The 11,230-nt window shown below is 37.2% G+C and overlaps 1 protein-coding gene across 4 annotated transcripts in view; it reads right to left on the bottom strand.

Annotated features, from left to right (window-relative positions):
* Positions 1 to 1,048: 1,048 nt before the first annotated feature.
* Positions 1,049 to 11,230, bottom strand: part of cacnb2b (calcium channel, voltage-dependent, beta 2b) — a 39,461-nt gene continuing 29,279 nt past the window's right edge. For 3 of the 4 annotated variants that reach the window (XM_005912426.3, XM_042220385.1, XM_005912428.3), the window contains exons 3-14: positions 10,492 to 10,614; positions 9,909 to 10,048; positions 8,975 to 9,036; positions 8,851 to 8,876; positions 7,570 to 7,650; positions 7,424 to 7,482; positions 7,183 to 7,292; positions 6,258 to 6,266; positions 5,275 to 5,426; positions 4,999 to 5,094; positions 4,590 to 4,763; positions 1,049 to 3,261 (exon numbers count right to left, since the gene is read on the bottom strand). In XM_005912426.3, coding sequence (XP_005912488.1) covers positions 2,470 to 3,261; positions 4,590 to 4,763; positions 4,999 to 5,094; positions 5,275 to 5,426; positions 6,258 to 6,266; positions 7,183 to 7,292; positions 7,424 to 7,482; positions 7,570 to 7,650; positions 8,851 to 8,876; positions 8,975 to 9,036; positions 9,909 to 10,048; positions 10,492 to 10,614 — 1,824 coding nt within the window. In that variant the 3' untranslated portion in view covers positions 1,049 to 2,469. The remainder of the gene's footprint in view (positions 3,262 to 4,589; positions 4,764 to 4,998; positions 5,095 to 5,274; positions 5,427 to 6,257; positions 6,267 to 7,182; positions 7,293 to 7,423; positions 7,483 to 7,569; positions 7,651 to 8,850; positions 8,877 to 8,974; positions 9,037 to 9,908; positions 10,049 to 10,491; positions 10,615 to 11,230) is intronic. The other variant, XM_005912427.3, reaches the window with a different exon arrangement.

The following is an 11,230-nucleotide window of genomic DNA, read 5'->3' as shown; positions in this document are numbered from 1 at the left end:
CTTATGAAACATAATTCTATGCAGCTTTCAGTTCTCAGATCTGTCAACAAATCCAATAAAAAATTAGAAATTAGAGCTATGCATGTTGCTATGCTTTGTATTTGATTAAATATTTGAGTTTAGGGCTTAGTGGTTTTGATTTTCTTCTTTGTTTATTAACAAACTAGACTGTACTGCATCGTTTTTGTGGTTTATGATTGTGTTCTGTTTACTTACCCCTCATGTGTGATAGTGGTCTGATCAGCCATTATATATACCCTTGTGTCATTTCCTGTTGAGGTCAGTTATGTTTGTTTGGGCAGTCATTTGGTTTGTTAAGTTTGCAGTTGTTTGCCTGAGTTTAGTTTTGTTTCTTTGACCTCTTTTATGAGCTCAACATTTATTACTTTTGCTTCTACTCCACTGTACTTTGGATGTAAGTATTATTCTTTGTACTTCATATTTATTTTAAAACTTTACTCATTATTTTGCAATTTTCAATATTATAGGTTAAGCTACACAACAATAGTAAAACAATCAACAGCTACATTGAACTCTCTTGCAGCACCACTGTTATCATATTAAATCTATAATGGAACACGTGAACCTAAATTGTGCCCACTGTTTTCTGTGTCATTTTCTACATTGACTTTGTTTCTTTTTAAATACTGTGCATTAAACCATTCGACTATCTTGAGAGAAAATTCTCCAAATACTGTAATGGAAAAATAATTTGCTGACAATATTGCTCAGGATTTTATCAGCAAAACACAAATTATAAGTCGTGCTTTTCTCTTTCTTGGCACCTAGTCTAGTGGTTGTACCATAAGACCCAGGAAAAGTGTAGCGATAGGAATTTATGCTTTCTGTTGGTTTATTTGATGTTTTAAATGAAATGAAAAATATATATGAGCTTGCTTAAATGTTTGTCCATCTTGGTTCCCGTGACCTTAAGTGTTCGGGCAAGTTACCTTGTTTCTCTCCTGCAAAACTGCTGGATGATCTTGAGTTCATCTTGAAAAAAACGTTCGCTGATAGATTCAGTGGACAGTAATTATTGAGTGTGGTGTCATTTAACACATTTTACAGTTTAATGATTTTCAATAATAGAATGCATATTTGTCGAAATTAACTTCTGAATGCTGTACAAAACCAACCAACAAACAAACAAAGATAGCCCAAAAAAAAAGTCTTAAAAGGAACAGAGTCAATCCCGTCTTGTTAAAGTCTGTGGTTCTACCAAAGTCTTACCAAACAGTGCAAGAGGCTCTCTGGTTCTCCTTACATTTACTTAACAAGGCAATTATGAAGTATGTACAAATGCATAGAGATTGTATTCAAGCAATATATTTTATCACAAGAAGATGCATAGAGTATCCAGCATATAGCACAGGTCAGTGTCACCAAAAGATTATTCATGCTTCCAGACACAGCAAACACAAGTCAGTAAATATGCTTGTACACCAGTGTAAAAAGTAGGAAGTAAAGTAGTGACTTCACTCTCAAATCATGTAGAAAAATAGTTTGACTTTTCATAACAGTGTTTAAAATAACTTGTCTTTGGACACACCAATTTAAATGAAGATGTGACACCGAAATGCACAAGTCAGTTGTTCGCCACAGTTGTATGAACATTTGATCAAACAAAAAAATCTCACTGTGCAGATATGTAGAAAAAAATATCCTAAAATACAACATTCATTGTTGTAACTTTTCTTTCACATTTTGTGCATTTAATGAGTTAGTTAATTGTCTGATAAGGGAGATAAACATTAATGGGCTGCAACTAATGATTTCGTTTAATTGATTAACCTGCCACTTTATACATTAGTAAATTTACTCTTTAGTCAATAAAATGTTAAAGATTCAAATTGCAGTTCCCCATAGCTTAAAGTGACATTTCCAAACTGATTGTTTTGTTTGGTTCAAGAACCAAGTTGACACAAAATAATGTTTCACAATATCAAAACAAAGTCACAGTAAAACATTTTAGTCTGATGTCACAGCTACTGTATACTGAATCAAAACATAATACATGTTTTTTGTTGTTGCTGCTATTCTGAATTACTGTAAACTGAGCATCTTTTGATATTGGACTGATGGTCAGACAAATCTATTGGCTGCTGTGATCATGACAAATTAAAAAAGTAACCTTAGTGGATACTGAAATTATATATGAAATTATTATCGTGAACACTAGACTAGAGCGAGTCATGAGTGTTCTGATGCAGTTTAACCTTGACCACTGTTTGTGCCAAAACACGTATGGAGCCGTAAGACTTAGGATAAAACATACAAAAAATTTTATCTTACAAGAGCTAAAATAAGAAAGAACCAGATGTGTGCATGTGGGACAGGGTAAATCTTTAAAAAATGCAATATGAGGAGAAACATTGACTACAAAGAAGACATAACCTGCCCTGCCCATTAGTGCATTATAAGGTGAGAAGCATAATTCCATGCATCAACCTGGAGTAGAAACAACAGTCACTAGTGTATATAGGAATCTCTGTGCCACTGTCGAGCATCTCTGTCTCTATCTCTATCTCTATCTCTACCTCGATCCCTATCCCTGTCCCTTTCCCTGTCCTTATGTCTTTCTCTATCCCTATCCCTATCTCTGTCTCTATCTCTGTCTCTTTCTCTTTCCCTATCTCTGTCCCTGTCTCTCTCCCGGTCTCTGCCTGGGTAGTGGTGGTAGCTGTGATGGTTGTGTGCAGTATAGTGATCCGTTGTGTGGTGTGTCCGTGGTGGAATATGCTGGTGATGTCTGTGCTGCCGGTTGCGCTCATTGTGCTCCTGTTCGTAGTCCTCCCCAACATATGGCTGGATGTTTCCACGATGATGTTGGTGGTGGTGGTGGTGATGGTGCTGGTGGTTACTGTTGTGATGATGGTGGTTATGAACCCGGAAGTTACAGTAAATCTCCTCCTCGTCCTCCTTTAGGACATCGTCCACCTCGCCATCCCTCTCCTCGGGCATGTACCTTCGAGGAGGCCTTGAGGCGTAATCCCTGCTCGACTGTATTTCCATGCCACCTGAAGTCTGGCTGTGCTGGACGTGGCTGTGGTGCTCCGTCCGCCGGTGGTGGTGGTGATGGTGATGGTGGTGGGTGTGCTGGGGTCTTTTTGGCTCAGTCTTCAGGAGCCGCTCTTCCTCCTCTCTCTGGCCCTCCTCAGCGGTCTGCTCCTGAGCCGGGACTGAAGGGGGCTCATGGTCTAGATGGTTCTCCCGTGAGCCTTTCCTCTTAGGGGCACCTGACTTCTTGCTTCTCTGCTCATCCTAGGAAAAAAAGAAAGAAAAAACATAGTGTTTTCTGACTAAATATAACCATTATATCACAGATTATACATCTTACAAATTTAGGCCAGGAAAAGCTTATGGACAGATCTTTATGAAAGTTCTTTTTGTATTATAAATTATAGAACTTGAAATGGTAATTGGGGCAAAAAAGTTAAAAATATGACTTTTAGACGAAATATTCTCATGAATTAAAAGATAATTGTGATTACATTAGTATAACTGGATCACTGGTTTAAAATGGTCATTCATGATGGAAACCATCATTTTATCTTAGAATAATATTTATCTTCTTGTATCTAATGATCTGGTCAAAACTGTCGCTGTAATTGACAGATATCTTATTTTTGCATGTAGTGGAGGGTGGAGAGCTTAAATCCTCCATTACATTACAGGTCACGACTGTTTAATAAGTATTGCAAAGATCTGTGAGACATTTATTTTGATGTTTGACTTTTATTTTCTTTGTCAGTATTTTGTCCTCAAAAAACTATTTTCAGTTTGGTGAATAAAGACAAAGTTTCCACATTTACTGTAAAAACTACAACTTAGTATATGCACAAAGGTAGAAATGGTGCTGTTTTATTTAAAGCTCAATCGTTGAAACTGTATAGATGTGCGCAAGCATGAGCCTGATTTCCATAGTCAACACTCCTTTTTTAAATCATTTACATATTAAACTGTTTGCACCACAAATATTTATTTTAATCAATTAGGACAATGGTAAAAAAGAAATGCAACTTCACCAAATGTTAAGTTAAGAGATTCATCAAAGAAGAGAAGAAAAGTACATGTGTTTTAATTGATAGCCTTAGCTTGGGATAATTAACTTAATTAAATAAAAGTAGGTCAGCCTATCAATCCAACTATTGCCTTTTGTTTGTATCTACTACAGTATTAGTCTATCTTCATATAGTCTGTGTTATTTCTGTTTTCTGTCATTTTCCCAGGAAGTTTCACAGCACTATTAAGTTGTTTCTACATAGATTACACTATAGTCATGATAAACATGGTACTAACTACTCATCTCCACTGCTACACGGGAGTGACAATAGAGTCTGAAAATATCTCACTCACCAGAGGTAAGCCTATCTCATTTCTTCAACTTTCCAGTGAAGTACGATGAGAGGAAATGAAATGAAAGTGTTAGATGAATTCTGATGAGATTATTCACAGTTCAAACATTTATTTTCCACACTCAGCTGTCTTTCTAATACATGAGATGAATGGGATGAGATTAGATGAAAGGAAGACTTTACATCTGTTTTTTCTTTGTAGTTTTTCTCTGTACTTGTTTGTGTTTTAAGTACCGGTATTACTGTAGGACTGGCAGGCAGTGTATTCTCAGCCAGCTGGGCCACCACTGCGTTGGCAGGCTCCATCTCTGGCGGATGAGTGGCTCTCCAATAGGACTCCAGGTAATCAGCAATGTGCTCACAGGCATCCGATAGCTGGTTTTCATCTAAGATGACATCAAACATTTCCTACAGGAAATGGAAAAATTCAATTGAAAAGTGTGTAACAGTCAGGAGACAAGGGCAAATCTGTGGTTATTTTTGAGAATCACAAATAAGGTCTAAATGATGCTTCAACGGCACACCAAAATCGTCAGATATGTTGTTGTTGGGCCCTCAGCAGTGCCACTGGAAATAACACATGTAGTATATATTCATACACTAAAGTAGTCACAATTCTCATCTGCCACTAGATGGCACTCACTGGTGGACATTGAGCAAGCTTGTCTGCTGCCACAAGCTGAACATTGAGATGTTTGGTCTGAGACTTCCCCCTGGTCTTGATCAGTCTTGTCAACACCTGTTTGTCAGGAATCAAGAGAAGGAGGAGAATAAAAGAGGAAGTGAAAAAAGGGACTTGCATTTTAAAGTTTCTCTTTATTATTAGTTCAAAACATTAAACGAACTGAAATAGTCCAAAGTTCACGTTTAGAAAAATCATGTCTCATCGGATTCCACAGTCTTTTCCGGTGAAGCTTACTTTTGGTGAGGAGATCTTTACATAGACAAGAATTGGAGCTAGGGAGGTCTTGGACACCTGCATAGGGTGGTTGACGGTGTCTGCGTCTAAAATGACCAACTGCAGACTGCGGGCGAGCTCAAAGATACGCTCCACCTCCCCTTGGATCTGAGCTGCAACACCAGAAAGCAAAAGCAAGACTTTAACATCTAAAATCCAGGAAAGTTACTCTGTGCATGATTAAACATTTTAACATGTACAACAATAACGCATCTTAAATATAACTTGTTTTTAGGTTCCGGATGTGTATCAAGACATACCAGTGACTTATCAAGACTGTATCAAGACAGTACTTTTATATATTTTATGGGGAGTCATTCAGGCTTGATAATGTACAAAAAATAAATGTCAATATTAGTTTTAAGCACATCTCACTGTCACATGCAAAACCACGGACACTCTAGGATATATGCTTATTTGTAATTATTGTCATCTTTTCTCTGCTATACCATTTCTAATATAGAAAACAAAAGGTACGCACACTCACTTCACAAAACACATCAGCAGATTAAAAACTGTGTTAATGAAAAACATGCCATGCTTAATAAAACTTCTTTTAAAGGTTATTTGTTTTCATTTTCTTGGTGAGCTAATCCACGCAGTGAGTAAGACTTGTTACACTCATGGGAGTGTATTTAAAGACTGGCCACGAGAGGGAGCGTGAAGCAGGGCATACAGAAAATGTGGCTGCTTCTGTCCTTAATGAGTTATAGTGTTCACAAATAACAGTGAAGCACATGCATATCTCTCAACCCAGCAAACTGAGAAACTTAATAACAGTCGATTTCAATTTTAATGACAGTGAAGTCCACAAGTCAATGGCTGTATACATACAGAGTGTTAAAAAAGTGGCAGCTGAGACAGATGTGATGAGGTAATGATAGGAGAAGGAAAGTGGAGCATTCAAAAACACAAGGACTACCAGTGCTTTCAGTCATACATACCGGCAGCATCTGGGATGAGACAGCAATGGGAAAGACAAGAGTAGAGAAAACCAAACAAATTTTTATCACGCTTCTGTCTGATACCAAATATTTACTCTTCTAGGAAAAGGCGAGATTTGCACTATCCTAGTGCACAGTGTCACTGGGACAAAGACATCAAATCCACAGTAAGTTTCCAGTCAATATATAACCATAACTGACAGACAACAGACTGCTTTATGCAGATCTGATGTCAGTGTTCTCATCTGAGTCTCTGTCATATTTAACTATTCATTTCAAACTCTTTGTCTTCATGGCAATGGATAAATTATTCTCTCACATTATGAATTTGGAATAATCTTTGGACCATATATAAAAGCAAACTCTGTGAGCATGAGCCACACTGTGTTAATGGGATAAAGCAAGCATCATATCAAACCTGGGTCAGACAGTATTGGTTTCCTATTTTATCCTAATTAGGTTTCCAAAAGTTTTTTGCCACCAGAGACCAAAAAAGTGAGTCCCAGAACGCTTAAACAATTAAAGAAGTGTAGTCAGACCACTGTCGTTTGAAATGATTGATTCATTACAGCAGCAGACAGTTAGAGGTTGATGTCCATGCTCTGAGCTCATAGGGATGCTTCTTTATCACTATGTGTTTCACATTAGAGTGATAAGTTAACATGCCCTGGAGCCAGAAGGTGGATGCTGGGGTGGTGGAGGGGTTGAACTGCGTGCAGGGAAGCCGTAACACTGACATGTCAGAGGAAGAGATGCTAAATTGGGACATTGTGTTTTCATATATGATGCATTTTGAGTGGCTGTCATGATTTTCTCCATCTGTTTTTGTAATTGATTTATTTTCTTATTGCTACTACTGCTTCAGTTGTCTTTATGCTGTGAATGTCAACCAGGGAAGCTGTTCTGGAGATGACAGACGGCATACCTAAATTGGAGCGGGTGTTGGAGCGATCCATTAAGGCCTTTTTGCCAGGGTTGTTGAGGATGGATCGTTTTGCCAGTGAAATATCTGCTGTTACCCGCGTAATAGTAATTCTGGAGCAGAGACAAAATAACAATCATGATTACACAGTTATGATTTTTGTTGTTTTATTTTATTTTGGGGTTGTTGTTTTTTTCAAATAAATTATGTGATAGATTATGTGAAGAATTAAATCAGAACTTACCTGCCTTCAAATCGATGTTTTAAAAAGTCAAATAGTGCTTTTTGCATCATATCTGTTACCTACAAGAGGGAAACAAATAAAGTTACTCCAAATTCAACAAATAATACTAGAGTTTTATATTTCTTCAAAAGTCAAATTAAGCTCACCTCTAAGCCCTTCAGTGATGGTCCCATTAGAACCACAGGGCGCATTGTAGGCACTACATCATACATAGCCACCTGCTCCCCCTGTAGCAAAAAAATAATAAATTAACAAAAATCCCCCAAAGTTAGATTTTTGCTTATGAAACAAGAGCTACATGAGGAACCACTATACCCATCATCTAAAGGCTAAAATTATCTTATTTTTATGAACAACCTCAAAGCTCAATTTTGGCTGTACTCAAATGCTTAAACATATAAAGAAGAATAACTTATTAACATGTTATTAATACCACTTTGAGCATTAGATTTTGTTCTCACTTTTTAGCTGGTCATAGCAACAGATAGCAACTTAGAAATTCATGAACTATTTTTTTAGCCCGTAATATACCAAGGTGATCTAAATGCAAGTCAAAAGTTCAGTTGGCCAGTGTCACGGTCCTGGATCGGTGACCCAGTGTTTTGAGTTTTGTACTTTTACTTTTGATTTTATCATGGATTATGACTGTTTGTGTTTTGGTTTCTGTCCTAGTATTTCTAGCTCCCTGGTTCTGTAGTACTTCCTGAGTTCTAATTCTTAGTTTTTGTTGTTTGGTTTTCTGGCGTTAACTCTGTGCCCTTCTGTCCTACATTTCAGGTCTCGATGTTCTGCCTCCCCAGTCTCTGTTAAGTTTACGTGTCTAGAGTTCAGTTTTACTTTGAAGGTCTGTGTCTCATGTCAGTGTTTCTAGTTTTGCTTCCCTTTGGTCTCGTCATGTCTCATTTCTCCCAGCTGTGCTCTCCTCCTGTGTCTCATTCCCCTCATTATTCCCCAGTGTATTTAAGCCCTGTGTTTCTCTGCGTCAGTGTCGTGTCGTCCCTCATGCTGTGTGTTTCCTTGTGTGCCTCTTGATGAAGTTTATATTTTCCAGCTTAGTTTAGTCCTGTATTATTTCTGTGTGTCAGCAATAAAGCTGAATTTTGAGTTATTCCCACGTGTTGGGAGTTCTGCATTTTGGGTCCTCTTCCTGCCTGTACACAGCTGAATCATGACAGCCAGTTTTACTGACACTGTCAGTCCAATGGACAACACACATATCCTTGCTTTAGTCTGAAAGTTAGAACAACATTTGTAAAATGGTACACAAGACAAAACCAAAGCTTCTGCATTCAAGAATTCACTGTATGCAGTGAAAATATGAATAAGATAAAATCAGTTGTTGTGTTTCTAGAAAGCAGTGTTCTTTATAATGAGCATCGATGGGCTGAAACAGATGTAAACAGAGTGTAAACACTCTCGTCACTTACCGGCTTCTTTTTCACCTGCTGATTGGCTGCTTGTGCAGAATGACAAAATCGCACACGTTCCACAGTTATTATGAATAAAAAAGCAAACATATTTATTGTTACTCCCTTGTATGCACATACTGACCTTGTGATGGAGGAGTATATTTCTTCGAGTTCATATCTTGAGCTACCTGAGATGCAGCTTTGCTAAAATGAGAGGAAATCTCTGATTTAGTTTAAGTCTGCAACAACCAAACGCTGATTTTACCACACTCTGAATTTCAGTGCTTTAGTAATGATAAAAATAGACCACCATGTTTCTATGGAATGAAGGATTTTGGTGCTTAGAGACTGTGTGTCTATTTATAGCATAAGACACAAATATATGAAGCTTAGAGGGCAAATCCCTCAAAGTGGTTCAGCGCAGTTTCCACCAAAGCAACATTTTTAAGATTCTTTAAATGTGTTACAGTCTAACTGTGTCAATCAATGAGCTTTTGCCTTCTGGTGAGGGGGGTGGAGGTGCAACCTTTTGAAGTAACAAAAGGAAAATATAGTCATCTCCGTTATAATTTACTACCACACATGATGACATGAAACAAACTTAAGTTAAACAACATAAAATACATAAAATAACTAATGTCATTCATACATGAACACACTAAATTACTAAAAAGTAAGCTGGGAAAGTGTATGATACAAGTTTTAAGTCAAAACGTTATTTGCATATCACTACAGCAAACTTGTTTACCAGTCTGGTTGATAATTTTTTTAAATTGAAAACGTATTATTCCACACCAGTAAAAAGACTTTAAAATTGTCTTTTTGTTTTTTAAAAAAGGTCCGCTACCGAGCCACCACCCGCAGACAGGCTGATATCACAACCTTTCCTGTTTTTTTTTCCGTCTTTGTGCCAAAAGTATCAGTGTATACACATTCGAACCAACACTGTTTCCTCAAAGTCTCTCTGCTCCAGCAATTTTATTTATTTGTGGTCAATTTAAAACACAACTTTTGCATTGAAATTCCTGCATAAAAACCCTCATGAAGGAAATGAAAGAGCATCACGATGTACATACTTGGCTAATGCCTTGGCAGCTTTCCTCGCTTGGACTTCTCTACGGATAAGAATGGTTTCCAGATTGACTGGACTGGGGACAAAGCCCACCACACCATCCTCCTTCACCGGCCGTCCGATCCACCAGTCATTGTTAAACTTCTGCTCATTCAGAAGAAAAAAAGAAGAGCGGACATTTAAAGATTGATGTTCTCATGTGACATTATATTTATCTGATGATGTTAATGGTCCAATTTAGCAACTGTAGCTTTGCATTTTATGTTATCTGTATCTAAAGATTAACCCAAATCTTAATTAATAGGTGTCAAGCTTTATCAGCTAAACCACAGCACATTTCAAAATGTGTGAAAAGAAGAAGAATGCACCAAAAGTACGCCACTATCTGGACAATTTGGGATGTTGTGTTGCTTCTCCTCTTTGGATTTCTTTTCCGTCTCTTGGGTTACATTCCATCAGTTTGTTGTCATTTTGCTTCTCATTTTAAAATCCGCCTGGTTCTGCCCTGTCAGTTAGGTCCTTCTAACAACCCCCATTTGTACTGTTTGTAATTTTGCATGATATGTGTATTTGTGTTTGTTTCAAACCTCTTTGATATGTAGGAAGTCCCTGGCCTCAAAAGTGACAGCCTGGCCTGGTACAGGGACGTTGTCATCGTCTGCTGGCGTGTAAGAGAAGTTGCATCGTACAGCAAATGCCACAGGCTTGTACTGGGAATACAAGGCAGGAGTTATGATTACTAATAAATCATATTATATACAATACAATCTACATCAGGGTAAGAGAGTAACCTTGTGTAATCCATTTTACAAAAGCTAAAAGCTAAGCTTTTATAAATATGACATTTAATGAATTAGGTCAGTAATAATAGGTAAGTAAAAAAATAGTAGGTTAAAGTTAAAAATACAACCATTAGTCAAGAAAAGAGAGTTACTGTGACAATACCACAAGCTGTAACGTACGACCAAACAAGTCACTGATCTTTTATCCTTATATTAATATTCAATCCTATTTTACTGTATGTGAAGTTGCACATAATTGTGATTCCTCAGTTCAGTAAGGAATAACTAACTATTAGAGAATTTCAGAATGTTGACTTCATTCCAGTGTTTTAACATCTTTAGATCATAACATTTATCAATTTTTTCTCCCTTTTCTACATTTTTTTAAATTAAGGGGTGTGGCTAAATTGCATAACTGTGTCAAGTACAATTGGCTGTGTTGCCAGCATTTTGTGTACATACACAAATATGTGGCCTGATGCACATATAAAGTAACATTTTGACAGATGTTAGGAAAACAAGTATAAGTTTAATGTGAAGTGCT

Source organism: Haplochromis burtoni, unplaced genomic scaffold, assembly GCF_018398535.1.
Source record: "Haplochromis burtoni strain Fernald_Lab_line unplaced genomic scaffold, NCSU_Asbu1 Contig_3, whole genome shotgun sequence".
NCBI lineage: Eukaryota > Metazoa > Chordata > Actinopteri > Cichliformes > Cichlidae > Haplochromis > Haplochromis burtoni.
Note: the sequence above shows the minus strand (reverse complement) of the source record. Positions and strands in the feature narration are given on the sequence as shown.